General features: G+C 42.1%; 1 protein-coding gene across 3 annotated transcripts in view; it reads right to left on the reverse strand.

Annotated features, from left to right (window-relative positions):
• Pik3c2g (phosphatidylinositol-4-phosphate 3-kinase catalytic subunit type 2 gamma) overlaps positions 1–23,962 on the reverse strand; it is a 295,422-nt gene that overhangs the window by 69,853 nt on the left and 201,607 nt on the right. For all 3 annotated transcript variants that reach the window (XM_032907317.1, XM_032907319.1, XM_032907318.1), the window contains 2 exons: positions 18,285–18,441; positions 10,527–10,636 (listed from right to left, as the gene is read on the reverse strand). In XM_032907317.1, the coding sequence (XP_032763208.1) occupies positions 10,527–10,636; positions 18,285–18,441 (267 nt within the window). The remainder of the gene's footprint in view (positions 1–10,526; positions 10,637–18,284; positions 18,442–23,962) is intronic.

Below are 23,962 nucleotides of genomic sequence, written 5' to 3' on the forward strand. Positions count from 1 at the left end.
TGACAGGCCCATAAGATCTTTCAGCTCTGTCTCCCTGGTGCTGGGATTTCAAATGCACATCATCACGCCTGAATTTTACGTAGATGATGTGGTTTGGAACTCAGGTCCTCACCCTTAGGGGAAAGTACTTTACTAATTGAGTCAGCGCCTCCCAGTGCAAATAAAATAATTTTGAATTCACATTTCCATGTATGAGGAAAACCTTTTCACTTCCTATAAACCAGAGTGACCACTGGGGCATGTCACCTTTAGGGTGTGGACCAAAGTGATGAGTGAACCCCTTAAGCAATCCTACACGGATTTCCACACGGCCATATTTATTTTCACAGTTTAAACTGTTTATATGCCTCAGTGGCCTGGCAGGATGTGGTTTCTGGGCCAGTTTACTTAATACTCTCAGGGAAATAGTTTTTCAGAGATTGCCTATGAAGGTTTTATAAGAGTTATACGTTTCCGTTGACACTGCAGTTTTATCATTTATAAACAGAAGGGTTACAGATGACTCAAACTCACCGAGAACACATTTGTCCTCCGTGTAAGTTGTAGACGCCATTTCGTCACAGGGATTCTGGCACACGTAATGAGCACAGTATGAAGCCTTTGCTTTTACACTGGGGTCCTGACTGTCCAGGTTTGAGTCACTCAGCAGTTCAGGGGGCGTGATCAGCGGGTGTGGCCCTGCCACATGTCTTTATTTCATGAAGGAAAGCACTCACCCAGCATTTGGTTTGCAACTGAAATGTTGGGCTAGCACTTTCTATGCTTATGTTTATAAAGCATACCACTGCCCAATTCCTAGTTTATTACACATCTGTGTGTCAAAATATTTAGGCACGTATTTTAAACAAAGCATGCTATTTAAAAATGCATTTGATAGGAACAGGAGTTAAGACAGTTGGCTAATTTTGCAGAGGACCTGGGTTTGTTTCCAGAAACCAAGCCAGATGATTCCCAACAGCCCTTGACTACAGTTTAGGGGACCTGACACAGTCTTCTGGCGTCTGTACACACATGGTTCACACACATGCATTCAGGTAAACACACATACGGGGTGAGGGGAGAAGAGAGGGAGGGAGAGAGGAGGGAGACAGACAGACAGAAATTAAAATGTGTATTTAACAAAATGTGAATACTCTCTGTGTGCATAATAAAAGACACCTTTCTATGCATTTTATTGACAAGGTGTCTTGCCATAGCTCAGGCTGGCCTCGACCTGCTCATCCCCCGCTTCAGCTCTCCATTTGCTTGGAAGGCTTTTATTTTTGAAACCTCCGCATTAAGACGTTACAAAGAGAACGCCCGATAACGGGTTTCACACGTATGTAATGTATTTGGGTATATATGAAGCCAACACATTATGTTTTGTGTTTTACCCTTTGAATTAAATAGGGTACGTATGCCATGCTAGGTTGGCAAGAGAACCTGAGAGGCACGGTTGTGAGCATGCGGATTCGTTCCTAACGACCGTTTTTACAATAACCTGGAGACACGGAAGCTAAAGGGCATTTATATTTGTCTGACAAAGTCAGGACAGTGGGAGCTGCGCACAGAATTTCTTTTCCTTTATCATTTGACATAGTTGTACCCTGCAAGACGCTTCTGTTAAATAGTTTTGTTCGGAGCTGAGCTCACTAGCTGTGCTCGCAAGCTTAACGTCACTCACAATGGCTTTAGGAGCCCACGTTCTTGCATCTGTGCGGTATATTTGGTGATTAGAGCGTGGTGTTTTTCAGGGATCAAAAAAGGAGTGGGGAATGCAAATCACTGGAAGTGGTACATTTGTGCACACCCATATACCACCACACGACTAGGGAAATGATTGCATGTGTGCCCAAAAGGTAGACGCATACATACGGGAAGAAACGAGGGGAAATCAACCATGTGAACTGTTAGCCTGGAGGAATCTGAGTCTTGGCGAACTGTCTTCAGGTCCTGTAAGGGTGCTATCACATGAGGGTTAGAGTATCATGGACGGCGGCTGCTGCAGCTGTCTCTTCCTCCTCCTTCTCTCTCTCACTCTGCCTCTTCCCCCTGATCTTACCTCTTACTCCCCTCTCTCACTTAATTTAAAAATCTTTTAATTTTATTTTTTTGAGATTTTAGTTCTATGTTTATTTCACCCACCCCATTCTAATTTTTACCCCCAAAGCTCCATTCCTTTCCAGGTTTGTGGCCTTTTATTTCTTTGTTACTATTGAGACACACACACATATATACATACATACATATACATACACACATAAAATGTTTTGAGTTTATTCAGTGTTGCTTGTGGGTATTCAGAGCCTAACTCTTGGAATTATATAATCTCTCAGGACTTAACCCCTGAAGAAAATTGGTTATTTTTTCTCTTCATTAACCATTGGTTGCCTCGGTCTCTTCTAGGAAAAGCTTCTGAGAATGATCCCGTGCATATGAGCATGTCAGGTGGTGTTCTCATGTTTACGCCGTGTTTAGTGAATCACATTGCCGAGATTTACTGGCTGCAGATATCCCTGTCACGTATAGAAGACACTTATCTCACAGTAGACATTGAGCATCTTCTTAAATCTCTTCGCTGTTTTCCAGATAGAAGTTCCAGGTCTTCAGAATGAGTGCCACAGAGGTGACAAGTCACAAGATTCTCTGCCTTAGCCTCAACTCTGAGGAGCTTAGCATTTTACCTTCTCCTGGAGACTCCTTGTGTAAACTGGTCAGATCTGAGTAAACAGAACGGAGAACCCAGGGGATGGGTGATGGCCTCCTCCAACTACAGAGAAGTAAAGCAGTGAAAGGCAGTCTTGAACAACAGCCTCAAGGCCAGGTCACTTTACTGATGACACTGACGTTAAGCACAATAGGAAGATCCATCTTAACATGTAACAAGGAGAAGACTCAAAGGCGGTAGATGGTGCTGTAATGGAACTTGTACAAGTCTTTAAAAGATGAAAAGGCGTATTTGAGGTTGGTAAGTTATTTTTATGCTGCCGTTAAAGTCCAGGATGTCTGCTGCCTGTCTCCTGAAGCACAGAGCCACTCTGTAGGTGATAGCTACTGTAAGCCACTGTCATCTGGGACACTCCTTCTGTCACCTGTGACTTTTGGTCCCTTTAGTGGGAGCTTTACATTTTTCTAATGTATCCAACCTTTAGTCTCCTAGTATTCCAGAAAATTCCAAATACTTTTTGTTACTTAACAGCTGAGTTTCTGCTGACTTGCTGCTCAGGCAAACTAGGGAGATCGTCAGAGACGTTCCTATTGCAGAAATCTGGAGCACCAACTAAGCTATCACACATCAAACTGGGTGTGGCTGGCACTCAGTGGGCGGTACACACAGAATAAAAGCTGGTCTAGGTAAAAAAAAATAACGTGTAAAAATAAAGAACTGCTCAGAAAATAGGTATGCCTTGAGTTATAATTAGGTGAAAAATTATACCCAATGAGAGAAGAGATTCTGAGGCCACTCTTTGAATTTGTTTTATGGGTTTAAAGAAAAGTTACATAGTTCGGTTGTTACTTTCTCCAAGTTCTGTCTGCTCCTTTTGAGTGTCCAACTCTGTAGACGTCAGCAGTTAAGGTAAGAAAATGAAGATGTTGACTCTTGTTTGAGGAATACAACAGTTTACAATATGGGAATTTGTAAGACACTAAATCAAAAATTTAATGTAACCATAAAGTAACCCAGGAATCTATATCATACAATGCTTTTCTTGCTCAGTTATGGAGAGAAAATCATTACAAAGGCATGGGTCTATGTTTGGATGTGTTTGATCATGGAGTCTTGTCTTGCTATTTGGCCATAAGATTTAAAGAAAGAGGGTGTCTTAGTTAGGGTTTTACTGCTGTGAAGAGACACCATGACCAAGGCAACTCTTATAAGGACAGTATTTAATTGGGGCTGGCTTACAGGGTCAGAGGTTCAGTCCATTATCATTAAGGCAGGAACATGGCAGCACCCAGGCAAGCATGGTGCAGAAGGAGGGGAGTTCTACATCTTCATCTGAAGACTACTAGCTGAAGGTCTTAAAGGATGAGGGTCCTAAAGCCTACACCCATAGTGACACACCTACTCCAACAAGACGATACCTACTCCAACAGGGCCACACCTTCTAATAGTGCCAGCCCCTGCGCTGAACATATACAAACTACACAGTGGGGACACAGAGTTTCCTGCATTGTGTCTGCAGTTGTAGGTTAGGGCACTGTTAGGAGACCAGTTTTGTATTGCTTCAAGTTAGCTTTTTTGCTGAAGAATGGTAGACTGTATGGTGTCTGAATCATAGAATTTACACGGCAGGCCAAAAAGATGTCTGGGATCTATGGACAGTTTCTCCTTTCCCTTTTGGAAAGGGAAGTAGACAATGTGAAAAGCAACGTCTAGATGTGGAAGGGTCAGAAGTGGATGGTCAGTTCTCTCCAGATCATTCCGATCTGTCTGGGGTAGCTTGTCTGTTTCTCAGGACTGCTAACTAGAGGGCGGAGAGTGATTGAAACTTCTGAAATAAAACACGCAGACATGATTTTTGTGGATGGTTTCCCGTGCTTCCTATCAGCGGTCCTCATAGATATTCCATGAAAGCCTCAGTTTGCAGGAGCCTGAGTCATGACATTTTCATGATTTCACTCAGCTATACTCGCCCTCAAGAACCGGTAGAAGGGAGTTAAGGGAAGAAAGCGGTGGTGATGTGAAAAACCCTCGTGGCCAGCAAGCCAGTTTTATCCTTCCTTTTCCTCTCTGTATCATTAATTACACATTAATATTCAGTGCCTCCCAGCACGCAACATCCTCTGTTACTTGTAATCAGCTCTTGACCTGTGCACACACCCCGGGGGTAAGGAAGCTACTTGTGCCGCTCAGTGTGTTCAGATAGAAGGAGCCAGTTCTGTCCTTCAAGTCTCGGGCAGGGTGGAGAGGGGGAGCCTCCTGATGCTAACAGTGTAGGAAGCATGTGGGAGCTCAGGGTGACCAAAGCAGATCACCTCACATGGCTCAGTCCTCGCTCCCCCCGCCCCCGCTGTGATCTTGGTGACAGCGAGTAGGTGTATCCTTATCGGTAACTTAGTCATTGCTTCAGAATCAGCAGCAGCAGCAGCAGCACGAAACGCTTTAATAATCCCAGAACAAAGGAAGAGAATAAAATAATGTAAACACAGATACTATAAGTATGTCTCTCAAATACAGTATATAACTAATAGGATTGCGTGTGTGAGTGCATGTGTGCGTGCTTGATTTAATGACCTTCGCCGAAGCACTAAAAGATCAACGATAGGTTCGTACAGAACTTGCTTCTTTTTCCGTGAATAAGCATTTTCCTTTTTAAGTTCTAAAATCTCTGTGGTGTTAGAGAGCACAGTTAGAGAGGAAACACCGCTTCTCCAGAAAAGTACACTGCAATATCTCTATCTATGACCTCCATAGCTACGAGTTCAACTAACCATGAGCTAAAAATATTGCGAAAATAAATTTTTTTCTTTTCTTTTTTTCGGAGCTAGGGACCGAACCCAGGGCCTTGAGCTTACTAGGCAAGCGCGAAAATAATTTTGTCTGCACAGAACATGGTCAGACATACCCCTCTTACCATCAGTTTCTGAGTAACAGCAGATTATATACTATTTCCATTGCACTAATTTAAACAAATCTAGAGACTGACTACAGGAGACCAGGAGGATGGCTGTAGCTCGTGAATGTTATATTGTATAAGGGACTCGGACATCTTTGGGAAATTCTGGACCAAGAGTCTTTTAGGTACTCAAAGACGGTTGTAAAAAAGTACACATAACTTATAACCTATTGAAATTTAAATCCTAAATGCTCTGCCTAAGTTTCATTATCACTTATAATTGACCTAGATTTTTAAAAATCTACTCTGTTCATAGCTTAAGGGCTTAAAGAAGAATTAATCTATATTTCAGACACACAACATATGCAGATAGTAGGTCATAGATCATAAGAAATAGTTTTGTATCGTAAGGAATCACAGGCACAAATGATCACACCGTCTTGGCCCTCTCTACCCAGTTCCTATTTTTGTGTTTGATGGAATGTAGAGCAGGAAATGTTCTTGAGTTATTGATCCTGGCAAAGAACCCACAGAAGACCTGAATAGACAAATCCGGTCTAAAAAGATGAAGGTGTGAAAAATAAAACCTTAGGATTAAATATCCGGTAAAACCCTCGAGGGCTAAGAAAGAGCCTTGTGGGAGATTTTGCTGAGAAGAAAGCAGAGACACTATTTCGTGTGGGAATGAGCTAAAAATGAGACAAAAGGGCAATGACTGCTGGGAAGCCATTGCCGAGGAATCCTACACGAGTCTCCAGAGGCAGCAAATAGAGCAGACTCTGCACAAACGTACCCGGTACCGTCTGCTGAGGTCCATGGACTTCAGATGTGAGGATCTGTGGACGAGCAGCGGAAGGACATCTTGACTAAACCATGACCTGGATTATGATGTTGCCAGTACCCGAGAATCTGCTTGTAGAAGAGATGACCTCAAGCCTCCAGACAACCAGGACGTTGGTCCTCCACAGCCTAGGACATCATCTGTACCCATGCTGTGCCTCCTGCTGGCTATGTCTCTTGAAATCGGTCTCATCTCTCTTAGGTTTTGCTGGACCAATTTAAATATGAGCTTAGAAAGTCTTCTACTTCACGGGGTTTTTATGATAATGAGGTCATGAAAAGTGCTTACGACAGGGCCCAGCACAGAAGAAGCACTACTTTGGGTGTCAGTTATTAAATGTCTTCCGTGTAGTTAGTGTAGCTGGGTGGTTTAATTGCACTTTACCTCAGAGCGTGCTCCACACAGTGATATTCTTAGGGATTGGAAAGTTGCAGTAAGCCTCCTCCCCTGATTTACTCGAGAGGAGTTGATGTAGCCAACCAATGCATTAATTAAGATGAAATTATGCAATACAATATATGATTGAGCAATATGTAGGACATAAAAAATAGCGTATCCTGTAGAATAACGGGAGGAAAGACTAGCGAGTGCTGAATAACAAGGATTCATGGGTAGATATATTAATTGCCTAGAGTCTCTTGGTTAAGATTGGATCATATGCCCCCTCCAAAATCTTACGTTTTATGTATGAGTTAAGTCGACAAGTATAGGATCAATGTTATACCCTGAAAATTATCTACCCTGGAAAAGTTCGAATCAGGAATAGTAGAAAGGGTTGAATGAGTTTTAACAGAGACATTCACATTAGAAAGGGAGCGGAGGAGATGGGGAATGGTAAGACGGGTGTTACTAAGCATGAGGATGGTGCTTTCGATTTTGTGCGACTAGATGCTGCTTAATCCTGCAGTGGAGAGCAAGACAAAACCTGCTTCTGTACAACGTTGCAGAAGAATTCAATTAGCGAAGAAGAAGTGCATCCTCAATGTGCAGTTGCCCTGGCAGAGACAGAGCAGTGGGTCCGGAGGACGAGCGCACTGCCATGTGGCTGCTGGCTTGGATCTATTGCCTAGGCTTGGGCGTGTCCCTTTGAAATGGACAGAGGCAGTGAATCGGCACTGAGAAGATGATAATACGCAAGGTCTTGTCCTTTACAGACCAGGAGATGGATGAGATGGGACTGGGGCTAATGTACTCTGGCTACAGTCTTCGTCCGGCCAGAGCTCTCTTTACCTCACTCCCTATATACCTGCGTGGATGGCTGTCTATATGCAGATGAGGGCAGGCACAAGACAAGATGAGAGCCTGTGATTGGGCAGTGGAAAAGGAAGGCGGGCTGAGAATTTTAGAGATGAGTATAGAGAGACAGAGGAAGAGACAGGGAGGAGGAGACGAGATGGAACCTATAGGAGAGGAAGAGGAGCCATCACCACAGTCCTGGGAGCCATAAGTATTGATGATTCCTTAGAAAGATGATGAAATAATAAGAAGGGTACGTCTGCTCCACCTAGGTGTGTAGCTTGTGTTTATATCAACTGAGTTTTGAGTTCACTGTGCGGGCGTTTTGTGGGTTGAGAATTCACTAATATAAATCTGACTGATAAATTACAAGCCTCTAGAGTTTTGATTTTACTGGGTGATGGGGATTTGTGACAGCTAACCACAGGGGGAAGATGGCTGGGACTGTGAAGCGGAATCCACAGCAAGGGAACCGCGAGATGGGCGGTTGCTGCGTGGGGCTAGCCATGGAGGTGGCAAGATGGCTGGGGCCAGAGGGCAGCCGGCGCTAGTGTGGGGATGGTACCTTTATATTTTATTTCATGCAGCATACCTATGTGGTAAGAACGACTATTCAACTGCTGTACCATAGTTCCCCAGATAATGTTGAGTATCATCTCAAACATAGGCTCTGCACCCCAGCAACACATTTCCTTCTTTTCTCTTCCTGCCCCATCTCCACACTGTTCCCCGGTCTCTACCGTGCTCCACTTCCAGGTCAGTCCTGTCTGTCGCACTACGATGCCCCAAAAGAAAGGGATTCCACTGAATCCTCCCGTGAAGGGTAACCTAGCTGAGGATGCTATTGGTGGCTTTCCGTGCCCACTCATTCAGCGTAGAATCAGTAGGACACACGCGGTTAGAGGAATGAAGGATATGATCCCTGGATTTTCTTTGAGCTCCCAGGACCTGCAGATTGTGCTGCGTGTCCTCCTCTTTCTAAGGCTCGGTTGTGAGCCTTCCTGAGCACGTATACCCATGAGCTGCCATAACCTGAACTCTCCCGAACCCTGAGACCACGGGGCTATACTATTTATGTCCTATATGTCCTCATTATGGCTAATGACTGGCCACTGTCAGTGATCAATATTTGTGATTTTGTCTTTTGGAAAATACAAAATAGTTTATTAAAAGGTCATTTAGCTTTTGTTTTTGCTTTTTTTTTTTTTGTTTTAGATACGTCTTTCACTGTAGATCACGCTCCCCTAGAACTAACCGATGAAAGCCACGCTCACTTTGAATTTATGGTGTTCCTCCTGCCTCACCCTCCTGAGTTGCGGATATTTTTTAAAGAGTGGAAAATCAAACATAAAACAAAACAAACCAACCAAACAGCCAAACAACCCTACCAGTCTTTTGTAATTTATTTCTAATGATAGATTAAAATAAATGATTAAACTAAGCTAAATATGTACCAGAAGCCCCCCCCCACACACACACTGGTCTTAGCAGGTTTTGCCCACACACCCAGGCCTTAGAAGGGTTCTCGTCCCCCCTCCCCTGATCTTAGCAGGATTCTGCCACCCCTACCCCACCCCCAGCTTAGCAGGGTTTCTGTGATCCTCTCCTAAGTCTTAGCAAAGGTTCTGTGCTCCCTCCAAGGGTCTTAGCAGGGGTTCTCCCCTCCCCATGTTAGCAGGGCCCTGCCCAGTGTTGCTCAGTGATATCGTCCAATCTCCAGGACTGACTCCAGGAAAGTCTCCAGAACAGAAAGATGAGACCAGGATCCTAGCTCCTTTCCTTGCTTCAGAGGGTGGTGAGGAAGATTCTTCATTTCCTCTGCATCTTTATTTTCTCTCTCCCATGTTTATTGTCACAATCAGAAATTATAAGGGCCCTCCCGGTTCCCAGGTGTACCATTCTTTGTTTCCCAAGTTTCACGGCCAGGCAAGCCGCCTGTCTATTGAAGTCCATAAGAAAATGATTTGTGATGAGTGAAGCTCTGCCCAGTTGAAGGCTCACCGTGCTCTAGCAAATGAGGAGACGTCCTTTATCGCGCATTGCTGAAGTGGCGGAGGAAAGTCAGACCCAGGAGGGGCTTCATTTTAGCTAATGTTTCCTTTCTAAGCACATATACTAGTGAAAAGAAAATACTCAGTGACGAAAATCTTAGTGATTAAAAGATTTACACAGGAGTCGCCCTGAAGAGTCACAGAGAAGAGGGAGCTGTATTTGCTTTCCTTGAACCGTTTGCAGGAATAACTACAGTTGGTGTTTACTGCATACTTGAAATTGGGTGACAGTTAATTCTCTCCATTCAGAAAGGAAAGCTCTGTGGGGTCTTCCATTATAAAAGCCCTGTCCTTTGGCCAGAGCCCTGGAGTCCAACTGATATTGTCTGCATTCTGGTGAGACTCTTACCTTGAACGACACTAGTGTTTCCCAGACTTGCTTAATAATAAAAAGAAAATAGATTAAAGTACATGACAGTCCCAGGTCTTTGACTAAATACCCCAAATATTTAATATTGTCTTGCAGATGAAAATAGCATCCTCTTTCTTTTCATAAATCTCTTTCTCCAATATTGTTTTTCTGGACAGAGTTCAAGTAGAATAACCAATTTATTCATGTCAGGCCCTTGCTCTTTGCGAAGACTTCCTACTGAGCAATCTGACGGCTGTGGAAGCTGGTTAGCAAACAATGGTGTCTGCTAAGGCCCTCTGCTTGTAGATGCACACACTTCCTTGTTTCTATTTCCTTGTTGAAAATAGGGGCATAGTCGGTTCTAGCTCTGTCACCCTAACTCTGATGAGTAGTCAACCTGAGATCCCCGCAAATGTGGGCTGTATGTCAATACACACACAACACACACACACACACACACACACACACACACACACACACACACACACGTTGTCAGCTCCTCTTACGTGGTAAAATGACTTGTGGCTTCCAGGTCTGTGTCTTGTGGGCGGAGATTGTCGTGTACGTATTTCAGGTCTTCAATCCCCCTCAGCTCAGGAAGCCCAGCATGCAGCATCTATACAGCAACAAAACACAAAACCAAAAGAGAAAGAATAAATGCAGGCCACATCGCGCTTGCTTGGCTCACTCTGGTGATAGACGTGCAAACATTTAAGTGCGCTTTGACGTGCCTTTCGTTTTGTCTGCACGGATGGACGTAATTTTGTGCTTTTAATCCCCTCGTAGTTAGTGGTGAGTATAAACAACCGAGATGGCATTAAGAATAATTGCAGTTGGTGGAGTGTTGCACGCCTATAATTCCATTGCAGTCTCCTCATAAAACAGCAAAGAAAGCACAACCATGTGACAATTCCCTCATCAGAATTTTTGGGCCCACCATTTAAAATCTGAGCGATTTTGAGAAGAAGTTTCTTGACTCTTTTAAGCCTCCATTTTCTCACATGTAGAGGAGCACAAAATTACGTGACATGTTCTGGGAGAGTCAAAATCTGTTTCGTCACATGATGGTACCCAAAATGCATATATAATTAGTTTGAAGAGGACAGGGCTGTGTGTACTGCAGAAGGTGGGTATGGTGTGGCTTGGCCAGAGGTGCGGGGACACAGCATGAAAACCACTTCTCTGTCTCTATAGCTCCCTCTGTGCAAATGCGACTTTCTCCACATAAGGGCAAATATATTCATTAAACATCACCAAAGAAATCATTAAGAATAGATTTGTGAGTTTTCCCTCCTCATCTTTAAGAAGATATGTTTCAGTTGCACTGTAGTGCAGAGGGATATTATTCTTTTTACTTCTATATGCATTTTTTGAGAAAATCCTTTGAATTATTTTTTTCCTAAGGAGCAGAAGATAAGGAGGGAGAGGGTCGAGGAGGGGGAGGAGGAGGGGAGGAGGAGAAATTGATATTACCAATACCCCTATGACTAATAGGAGAAATGCTCTGCCTGGAATAGATGCTCATGCACCGAGAAGTTAACCCTATTAATAAAGAAGAAGTGGGAAGGTTGTGATGGAGGGCGGGTGAAGTCATAGAGGATTCCCGAGGAAAACAAGTGACTCTGCAACTATTCTTGCCACTGTAAGCCAAGTAAGGCTGGAGGTCACATGCACAGAAGAGACCACGGTGTTCTTGATGTGCTCAGAGAAACAGTCCCTGTGAATTTCCTAGAGCACAGAATGTTATGTGTCTGCCAGGTAACCTCTCTGAAAAGAGACAAACCAAGACGTTTCAGCAACAGTAAAAGTTCAGAATTAAACCTTTTACATACTCTAAATTTACATATTCTAAACTCGAGACAGTGTTATTAGCCTGTACCAGAACTGACTGTGTAAGAAAGATCACCATGGTTGATGGGGTGAAGAGGCCAAGGAAGAGGCTGGACTAGGACGTGGCTTGCAATGGAAACATCATTGGGTTTAAATATATATAAATAAATATACATAGGTGGGGCTGGAGAGATCACTCACTAGTAAGAGAATGTTGTACAGCTATATATATATATATATATATTTCTATAGTTGTATAGTTATATAATTTATATAGCTATGTAATTTCATAGTTGTTATAAGTATATATTTAATATAATATATATGAATAAGAGAGAATTGCCAAGTGTTACATTATGAAGGAAGAGAGTTCCATCACCTTGCTTGGATTTGGGGCTGACCATTCAGAATTGTGAGAGAAATTTATTTGCACCATCAGGTGTAAAGGGACATTTCTTTACATCATTCAGACATCGTATAGATGTCACTACTGTGGCAATGCGTGCAGTGAAGGCTGGGACGGAATGTGACAGGCTGCTCAGTGTGAATGGAATTAAGTAACTGCCGAAGAGAATCAGAAGAAAGAGATGAAACATGGCTGTCTTCCTGGTTCGGTGTTAGCACCGCTACATCAAGACAGGAAGCAGGGACGAGGAGGAGAGCCAGGGGTGAAGAGAATTTGCTCATTGTAAAACGTGGTTCCAAGACCTGAACTCAGTTGGTCAGGTTTGGACGTAAGCACCTGTACCTGATGAGTCATCTCACTGACCCAGAATTACTTGGGTTTAGAAATGGCAGCGATGCCACAAATAACCCATGAGGGCGGGCAGGAGAGACTCCTCTCTAGGACTGGCAGTGTTGGCTTGGTTCATCAAGTGTACTAAAGACTCCTCAGGCCTCGTCTGGAACTGTGCCTCTCAACTGCTTCATCTCTCAGCGTATCCAACCATTTCGACTGACTCTGTATGTGAGTGTGTGTGTGTGTGTGTGTGTGTGTGTGTGTGTGTGTGTGCGCACCCTGTGTGTGTGTGTATCTGTGTGCGTGTGTGTGTGCACGTGCACATATACATTTCATATCTATCTCTATATTTATATCTATATCATCTATGTCATATAAACATATATATATATGAGAGACTACCTCTATCTCTATATCTATATAGTATGTGTGTACGTTAAATTTTTAGTTATTGAAGTTTTTGAGCAGAAAAGCTGACGTTGACTCAGTGTTGAGCTTGTTCATATTGACTGGCATGGCGCTTTATTAGTGAGTGGAACCTAACGGACATTTAATGGACAATGACTGCAGAGGCAGATGAACACGTGATTAGAAAAACACTGAATCTTACTGTGTCTTAGCCTTGCTATTGCAAATTTAATATTGACTACTAAATCACAAAAACTCAGCCCCAGAGCCACCCATGGCAAGTGGAGTCTATGTTAGCTTCTGTCTTGTCTTGCACTGGTTGTTCCAGAGACGCTGTGGACTGACTGAGGAAGACTCTTGTTTTAACTAATAGCTCGCTCAGGACTCTGTCCAATAGTTTCTATTGGGGCACATAATATACTTACTCTGTCCTCTGCATATGTATATATCCTTTGTCATATGTCTGTCTGTCTATCTATCTACCTATCTATCCATATCTATCTATCTATCTATCTATCTATCTATCTATCTATCTATCTATCTATCTATCTATCTCTATCATCTATCTGTCTATCTGTCATCTATCACCTGACATCTATCATCTATCTATCTATCTATCCATCTATCCATCTATCTATCTATCTATCTATCTACCTACCCACCTACCTACCTACCTACCCATTATCTATCTATCTATCTATCTATCTATCTATCTATCTATCATTCATCATCTATCTCTATCATCTATTTATCTGTCTGTCTGTTGTCTATCAATCATCTATCAGGTATCATCTATCTAATATCTATGATCTATCTACCTAGCTACCTATTTATATATCTCCCTACCTATCATCTATCTATCTATCTATCTATCTATCTATTATCTATCTACCATCTATCACCTATCTATCTATCATCTATCTATCTATCTATCTATCTATCTATCTATCTATCACCTATCTATCTACTATCTATCTATCACCTATCTATCTATCTATTATCTATCTATCTACTATCTATCACCTATCTTCTATCCGTCTATTAGCTATCATCTATCTATCTATCTATCTATCTATCTATCTATCTATCTATCTATCTATCTCTATATCTATCTATCTATCTATCTATCTCTATATCTATCTATCTATCTATCTATCTATCTATCTATCTATCTATCTATCTATCATCTATTATCATCTTAACTGTGTCTGACCCAGTGCAGTTGTGTTTCAGTGTTTTTGTATGGAGTGTGTGGGTGATATGTGTAGCTGGGGCAGTGGAAAGAGAGAGGACAGCTGGTACGGATATGAGCCAACACTAGATGGATGAGTCATGTGTTTTTAAGGACAGGAGTTTTGTTTTGTTTCTATTCTCCTGCTACTAAGTCCAGCTCTATTTTAATAGCTTCACTTAGGGAAGCAGTGCTCTCTCCTCACCATATAGGGAGTCTAGAAAGATTTCTGCTGGGAAATCTCTGATATAATAATGGGAGTGATAAACATTTGGAACCAGTGAATGGTCCCTGTGTTCTCTGAGAGTCTTCCATAATAGTTGATATTGATTTTTTTTAATGGGAGAAGAGCTGACGAAATACAGGCTTTTATGTTGGTGAAGTCAGCCAGCAGCACACTTGGGTCTCCTACAGATGTTGCTTTTAAGCAAGATGAGAATTACATAGATTGCTTTTCGCTTGCTTTTCCCGCGAGGAAACAAAAGCACAGCAGATATCTGGCGACAAGATGCTTTCTGCTGGGGATGGGTCATTAACTCCACATTGAACCCATGGGTACGCCTGTGCCTCATGATCCTGGGTATTGATCATTTGCAGAACCCAGCCTTGATGACCCGTGTCAGGCATTTCTCAACTTGTAACTGGGTCATGGTGTAGTGCACTGAACTGTGCTTAAAGATGTCAACACAAGAGTCAAGAGGGGAGAAAAAGTCGTATTAAATGTGTATATAGAAAGCAGTTTGTGTAGTTTTTTTCAAATTTAAACTTGGTTTTAATTTAAAAGAAGTTTTAGTTTTAGTGTGTGTTCCTGAAATAACCACTGAAGACTTGGTCTGAAGAGTCATATAGGACTCTTACATACTGGGAGTAAAACCGGGGAACTGGTCGGTGGCTGGATAGAAACCGAGGCAACCACACACCCCAATTCCTGTGGCTTTATCTGTGGGCTTAAGTGGTTTGCATTGCCTTGGATCCTTCTGTTTCTGTAAGAGTCTAAATCTAAGGTTATTACTTAATATGTGGGCATGGCCTCCACTGCTAATTGTTCACCCTTCGCTTAAAAGTCAAGCTCGATTCCGTTAAATCACAGGCAGGTTTTTGGATATCTTATATAACAAGTTCACATGGCTTATTTTACTATTTATGTGTAAAATTATTTCAAAATATGGCTAAAGCAACATATATATTGACTAAAAATGTATTGTGGTGAGAGACAGAGAGTTAGAGAGAGAGAGAAAGAGAGAGAGAGAGAGAGAGAGAGAGAGAGAGAGAGAGAGAGAGAGAGAAAGAGAGAGATGTGCATGGGTACCTATGAAGGCCAGAAAGGGGCTTTAGATCCCTCAGAGCTTAATTTACAGGCCGTTGTGAGTTGCTGGATGTGGGAGCTGGGAACTGAACTCATGTCCTTTGCAAACACCCTTAAAGACTAAGCAATCTCTCTAGCCCCCCTTTTCTCTTAAATTAAATATACCATGACATCGTTGTTGTTGTTGTTATTGGAAACTGGAGAGCTTAGGATATCCTTGAAACTCTAATTTTCCCGCCCCAGCATCCTGACTGCTGGGGTTATAGGCATGAGCTGCCATACCTGGCCCAACATTTACATTCTTTAATGATTAATTACCGTGATGAATATTTTGAAAGGCACACAGAAAGTTTATAAACAAAAGAAAAAATCTCCACATGATGCGCCTATTCATTGAGACAATTTCCTATCATATTAGTCTATGATGTTTAATCGTCATCCAGCATGATGAATGTCACAGGAGGAATAGCTCACGCTGCATGAAATTCCATTTGTGGGTGTTTGTTCTGGACATCTGTGTCTGGTTAGAAAACTTGCTAGTGTTTGGAACAACTTCTTTTGTGCACTTTTTACAATTTGATTATCACTCACACGTGCTGGGCCCCTCAGTTACTTTATACACAAAATTTATCATCACCATTCAACTTAAAATTTTAAGACTCTGGGTCTTATATTTTATCCTCTTGTTTATAGTTCCTAGCACATAGTAGGCTCTTGAGAGCTCGTGGTTTCATGAGTAAGATCTTGGGAGAGTCCACCTAGATCATGGCAGAGTTTGAGAGGACATTAGAAGTGACAGTGCCTAGATATTCATTATATAAATAAAGTCATTTTCATTGATTAAGTCCTTGCAGAGTTTTCTCAGTGTTATGGAATCAGCTTGCTATAAACTGTAAGTTATCCCATTAGAGAATTGGGAGCTAGAACAGAGATCTATAAAGAAATATTGCTGGTTATAGTTGGAAAGTTAACTTGGAGTTCCTGAGGCCTGGGGATGTTACTCAGTAGGAGAGAGCTAGGCTTAATTCCTAGCACAGAATAACCAAACCAGACCGAAGCAAACAACCAAACCAAGCCAAACCAGGCTGAAAGGACACACAAAAAATATGAATTATGAAGCAACTAGTGAAATTGAGGAATTGAACCTTCAGTTTTAATCAATACGAATTTGAATTTTATATGTGTGTGGCGTATGATCCTGTATTGGTCAGCACCTTTAAACTGATTGATTTGATTGGTTGCTTGCTTGATTGATTTCTGAGTCAGGCTTCCATGTAGTCCAGGCTGGCTTTGAACTCGCTTTGTAACCAGAGATGACCTTGGACTTCTCCCTCTGCCTTTTCTCCCGGGTTCTGCATTTTGGAATTACAAGTGTGTATCACCACAGCCAGTTGTCTGCAGCGCTGGGCAGGCACTTTACCAACTGAAATATGTCCCTAACCCGACAGGGTTGAGGCTAAATTAACAATGATCTAATATTATCACATTAATTAACTGAATTCTACTATACGGCAGATACTATCGTAAATCCTTCATGCTAATTATCAGCTGGAGTTATGAAATTAGTCTATTAATACCTCAGCATACCTGGTCCATATGATGCATTTATTACGAGGTCATTTATCCATCGATTCCATAAGATAAAAGTTACTACCCTTAATTTTAAAAGGAAACAGTATGTAGGTTACGTACAAGTGCACCCAAAGAATTTAACCTTTCAATGCTAAGCTGGCATTCAAAATCAGAGAGTCCCAACCACCAAATTTGTCTCTTCAACAACTATTAGGAGAACTGAAGTAACAGAGATAGATAAATGGTGGCATGCTACTCCCCTGTGGGTGGACATATTTGTTATAATAGATGTATGCACTTAAATCATTACATCATCCTCCAAAAGATAGTTCTATCAGCCTCTTCTTTCCTTGTACCCTGTGACTACTTCTCATCTCTTTTCAATGGACACTGGAATAAAACACTGACCCACAGCTCAGCAGAACCGATACATGCCACTAAATGCGTCAATCTGCTCACCAATTCATCAGTTACATTTTTAGACTTACTTTATTGTGAGTTAAATATGCTTTGGTGCGTGTGTGTGTGTGTGTGTGTGTGTGTGTGTGTGTGTGTGTGTACGCATGCATGTTCATATTTGCATGCAGGTGCCTGGGGAGTGTGGAAGAGTGCATCAGATCCCTGGAGCTGAAGTTACCGGCAGTTCCTAGAATTGTGAGCTGCCTAATGCCAGGATTGGGAACTGAACTCAGGTCCTATGCAAGAGAAGTTTATGCTTTTAAACCAGAGAACCATCTCTCCAACTCTAGAGTTTGCATTCTCGACCCTGAGTTTCCTAATGGGAATGGTGGCCAAGCATTCAAAGGCAGATACTGAGACGAAGGAGTCTGCCTCATCTACGCTATGAAGTTTACATCACATGTATGCCAAACAGAAATTTTGAAGCAGTTTCAAAAAGGGACAACACAAAGACGTTATTTAAAAAATGACTTCTCTTGAGTCCTCTTCAACTCTGCCGTGGATCCCCTCTGAATGCACCAGTCCTGCTGCCATTGGTGACTTCCGAGATGAAAACCAGGAACTATGAATTGCCAAGAAACATAATTGCTCACCCACTCCCTTCTGTTTTAACAATTGCTTCAAAATGGAGTCAGGGGAACTCCAACCCATTAGAAGTAGACGGCTGGAGGAGAGACCCTTGAAGCTCAGGACTTTCCCTATTTCTCCAAGGGACTTACCATTTCTAGAAGGCTCAGGATCAGCTGGCTGTGCTTCCTGACAATGTTGTAGGCTCTGCAGCAGAGCTCCACGAAGTCTTGAAAATGCTGTGTGTTTTTCCCACCCTCCGTAATAAAGTACTCCATCTCTGAAGTAAAAATGAAAGGCGCTCGGTCCCTAAAAATAGAAAGAGGAGATGCCATGGTGTGTCCAGTTAATGCAAGGAGTTACTGCAACATATTTCTGCTGGATCTTTTTCCTAGTCTAGTGTTGGTTATCCCAGAGCAGTGGGAAAACTTAGTAACTGAGGACTTTGAATAACTGGGGTGAAGTGGAGACAGCATAAGGTGTGCTACAGTGTTCCTGTGCACTGGGTGAAATGTTTAATTCTCAATTATGTTTGGACACAATGTATCTACTGAGAGAAGCTGGGCTCTAATGAACAGCACAAGGAGGAATTATGCCAAGTCCTCACTGGCAGTATATTTACTGACACATTTGGAGGTGATAAAACAGAATTTGAGTTTATAAAATAATAAGCCTTAAAAGCTATTTTCTTTCCCTTGGAAGGGTGACTCCTTAGGAAGAGAATTTGGATAAAAGTTAAGATATTTTAATGACGATTTCTTTCAGGAGATAATTTATGAAACAACAGCAACAGATGTAACCAATTCCCTGTCATATGCTTAGTGAACAGGGAGTTTTAGAAACCGGCCGTAATTCATTTCACACACGACTCAGTAAACACGCTCAGCACACCAGGACAGTGCAGACCATGTTGTCTCACAAGTCATACCGCCCCCTGTAGCCCAGAGGATGGAAAAGCAGCTCCCATCTCCAAAAAGTGTTAGACATGCTAATCCTGAGATGAAGTATTACCAACTCTAGGAGAAGAGAAGCAGGGAGCGGGGTGGGGCAGGGACATCTTTATCTGAGGAGGTTTCAGCAGCTACATCAGTGAAGGCGATTTCACACCAGCCTGACCTAGATTCTTCCAGCAGCACCTAAATGGGGATACCCTTGTGGTTCAAATAGAATGACATATGTTTTAAATTTGACAGCCTGGGGTTCATGTTAGGTTGTACCAAATCACAACTGAAGAAATTGAGAGGGAGTTCAGGGAGCCTTTAGAATAGAATAGTGTCCTTTGCTGGTACAAGGCTTTGCTGTTTTAATAAAAACATTGTCGAGCTAGAAATCCCACTGATGTGACTTAACTAGACCTTTCTGAAGTATGGGAATCAAATGAAAAAGCTCTGTAAGCACACTTGAGGAAGTGGACTCTGGCTACCAGCCAAGCATTTCCCCAAACAGTGGTTATAGTTTTGTTTTTTTCTTTTTTGAGAAATAACATTTTATTTTCCCCTTTTAAAAAATTGTATCTTTTTTATTTACATTTCAAATGTTATCCCCTTTCCTGGTTTCACGTCCATAAATCCCCTATCCCATGCCCTTTCCCCCTCTTCTATGAGGGTGTTCCCCCACCCAACCACCCACCTCTTTCTGCCTCTCCGCCCTGACATTTCCCTACACTGAGGGGGTCCAGCCTTGGCAGGACCAAGGGCTTCTCCTCCCATTGGTGCCCAACGAGGCCATTCTCTGCTCCACATGGGGCTGTAGCCATGTGTAGTCTTTGGGTAGTGGTTTAGTCCCTGGGAGCTCTGGTTGGTTGGTATTGTTGTCCTTATGGAGTTGCAAACCCCTTCAGCTCCTTCAATCCTTTCTCTAACTCCTCCAATGGGGTTCCCGTTCTCAGTTGAATGGTTGTAGTTGTTTTAAACTGTTACTTTAAAGCTGGACACTGTGGGTCACACCTGAAAATCCCACTTCATCAACCGCTACACAGACTATGAGTTTGAGGCCAGCCCAGATTACATGTTGGCTTCTAAATTAGTCTGGTCTCAGAGGTGGGATCCTGTCCCAAAGTGGAATAGTAAAACTTGCATTTGGTAATACACGCTTATCATCAAGAGGGGTCAAAGTAACAAAAAAGCGTTCCTTTGACTTTGATTTTTTTGCCCAGCAACAGATTCAGTCAAACGTGTTGAACTCCGCACGGAGCAGAACCTCTGAAGCACCAGCTCTAATGCCTCTAACTTTGAGCGCTCGTTTTGCTATTGGTCTTCCCTGGTTTCACGCTCGAAAAGCACCGGGTCTAATCTTGAATGTGCCGTGACTTCTTTCTCTCTTGTTTAAAATGTGTGCCAAACACGGAGAGCACCGTGTACTCAGGGGCTTCTGTGGCAGGAGGAAGCTCGGTGCAGAGAGCCCAGGCAGGAGACCCCGCGGTTCAGATTTCAAGTCTGGGTTTTGTGTACCACTCGATCTTGTCCTTGATGAGAGACTTACCAACTCCATTCCTAAATTTCATTCTTTATCAAATGGGCTGGAAACACTTGCTTATTGATATGGCTGAGAGGTATCACTGTTGTCTATTACCACGAGTCTTCAAACAGCCACCAGTGTTTGCCGAGCTGAGCCTTATCACAACTAAGGCTCCTTCTGTCTTCTCACTCACAAATGGCATCGATTTCTAACTTTCACTTTAACATTTAAATTAATCCTGGTTTTATCACCATAAATCGTTTGGGTGCATGGGTTCTTACATGGGCCTTTTATTTTGTCATATTATATCGTGTACTGTTGCGGTTTGCATTGTTGCTAACTGTGGTCGCTTGAAGAATAAATGTGCCCGTAGGCTCTCGGTTTAAGTATGTGGTCCCGGGTTCGTGTTGCTCTTTGGAGAACCTTTAGGAAGTGGAGCCCAGACAAAGGACTACAGCTCTGGGTTTGGGCCTTGAGACCTGGGAGCCCTAACCCACTTTTTACACTCTCTCCTCTTTGTGTGTATGTATGTAAATGTGATGGGCCAGCTTCACGCCTTTCGGAAATAGGGGCTTCAATCCCTTTGGAGCCACAAGCCAAAGGAAGCCCTCACTATCCTTTAAGTTGCTCTTCTTCTTATATTTTATCACAGCAACAGAAAATTACCTCATGCACCAGATTTTAGGAAAATTTTAGGAATATTTTAGAATAGTATATTATTTATTATATAAACAATTATAAAATGTTATTTTAGGAATATTCAGAAACAAATCCACAAGATTTCCCCCCCATCTTATACTATTTTTACTATGAATTGAACCTTGGGAATAGTTTTGGAAAAATCTAAAATATTATAAATTCCTGAACTCTTTTTAATGAGACAGATATACTTTTCCCTTTTCAGCCGATAAAACTACAATTGGCCAAAATGATTCATCTTAGAAAGTTTTTGTGGTTCCATGAAAAAAAATGACACTTTCGTCCCTGCCAATTGCCATGAGAAATCGGTGCAGAAAACTCACACACAAACTCAGGAACCTGAAAGAAACATCCAAACGGGAGAAAAATGTAAACTAACACTAATACTAAAGGAACAGATTTCACTCTGCAAACATCACAGTTGAAATGGTCTGGGAGCCCAAGAAAATAGAAGTCTCCATCTTTATAACTCTTTCTTTGCATTTGGTGAATTTCATAAAAATAAGAATTGCACTAGAACTCTTCTGTAAATGAAAGGGAGTTTTATACACAACAAGGAGTCTATCCGGTCCCTGTACAGAAGCTTTAGCTGTGCTGGGGTTTGATCATTGACTGAGGAATCAACTTAATTCTAGATGTGTGTGTGCACCTGATTTTGTGAGCGTGCATGTGTGCGCATGCGTATTTGTTTGTGTGTGTGTGCTTTCTCCTCTTCTCTTCCTCCCTCTCTCACTTTCCTTTCTCTGATGCTTTAATGCTGATCCAGTCATAAAGATTAAACTGTTTACCTGCAATAAATCTTCCCAGGGCTGGGAAGATTGCTCAGTGGGTAAAGGTATTTGTCACCAAATCTGTTGATCTGAGTTAGAAGCCTGAGAACCATGTTATGGGAGGGGAAAACACTTCCCCAACTTGTCCTCTGAGTTTTTCTTGTGTACCCTGGTGCACACATGTGTACAACATAAATAATACACATTAATTTTTAGAAGAAATATTCCTTAATAGAACCTGTTCCTTGCTGAAAGTCTTATGATAATTTTAGAAGAAAAAAACAACAGCAAACAAATGAATTGTATGTTTTTCAGGAGAAAAGGAAGCATCTCTCCTTCCTTTATACAGTCTCCAAATCTGAAACAATATGATGATGGTTTTCTGTTACAAACAGAAAATAAAATAAAAGTAGCCTGTATAGCGACGAGCTGGTGATAATTTAGCATTTACGTGGGGAGACCACAGAGTATGCTTGTTATGATTCTTTCCTTGTGGTTCCATAATTAACTTTTGTATAAATGTATGACTAACCTTTCCCCAAAACTAGCATTTAGTAAAAATGCTGAGAGTGCCTTCCAGATTTCCAGCAGACAGAAGGAGTGGCCTGGTGATTTAAAAATGCCGATGCCCTTGGAAATGTAAGAACATATTCTAAGAGGTAGTAATTACTGAGGAGATAAATTTATTTGATCAAAGGAATGTTAGGTATGCATATTTGGCATTTACTGTTATGTTTGTGTCAGCTCCCCATGCAGCCATAGAGCAGTTCTGCATAAAGCATTAGTGTCCTAAGGTCACTGTGAGAAGCTTTGCCATGGTTGCTGCACTGAGGGCTCCCTCACTGAGGGTCTGCTGCTGCTCATCCTGTGACTCGAACCTAAGAGGTTACCCACAAATGTCAGAGCACGACAGCTAACCATCAATGGGCTTCACGGAACCTCTGCTCTACAATATACAGTGAGGTTAAAGAGCTTTCGAAAGCATTGTGTTGTGGTCTAGGAATATAGCTCATCCACTAGACTGTCATACATAAAGTCTTGAGTTTCATGTCCAGGACCTCATAAATGGGATTGTGGTGGGACCTGCCAGTAATCCCAGAGCTAGGGAGGTGGAGGATCAGGAACCCGAGATCTTCTTGGCTCCTAGTAAGTAAGTTTGCAGCCTGGTAAACATGAGACCCCCATCCTGTTTCCTCTCCACAAAAATAATATTGGTATATAGACAATTTAAATGTATTAAGTAACAACAGTAATGTTAAGAAAAGATGTTCCATCTGCAATATGAAGAGAGATAAGAAGGGTGTATTTGGACAGATTGGATGAGATTCTTTGTAGAAATTTTTGATTTCATATGATATTATTTTGTATTAGGATGAGGGTTGTGGCATACAAATCCAGAGAAGTGGGAAGACTTAAAACGGATTTCAAAATTGTAAGTGAGAAGGGGTGATGGCTTGGGACAGGAGGAAGCAGGAGTGTCATGAAGTCCAGCTTCTCTTCCTCGTGTAACAGGCAGACTGAACAGCATCATTCAGAGGGGTCACCACTCGCACCCAAGTTACACCGGACCCACCTTGGAAATTTACCAATGCTGATGACCAAGATTACACAGCACATGTTTCAGGACCTTAGACAAAAGATCTAGGCTGGAGGTAAAGTCTTGTTGGTCTGATGCTGTCTTTCCTTACGTTACCCAATGAGTCACGCTAAAGTCCCTGAAAATGACAGGCAAACCACTGAGCCATGTCAGGATACAAGAAATAACATGATTATAAGTTTCCTGAACGTCTCCTGTCTCATAAGTTCTAGAACTGGACCCAAATACATTGGTGATGCAGAAATATCAACATACATATTCTGACCACAGAAAAAAGAAAAAAAGAAAAACAGACAAGAAAAACTGT

The sequence above is a fragment of the Rattus rattus genome, chromosome 6 (assembly GCF_011064425.1).
Source record: "Rattus rattus isolate New Zealand chromosome 6, Rrattus_CSIRO_v1, whole genome shotgun sequence".
Taxonomy (NCBI): domain Eukaryota; kingdom Metazoa; phylum Chordata; class Mammalia; order Rodentia; family Muridae; genus Rattus; species Rattus rattus.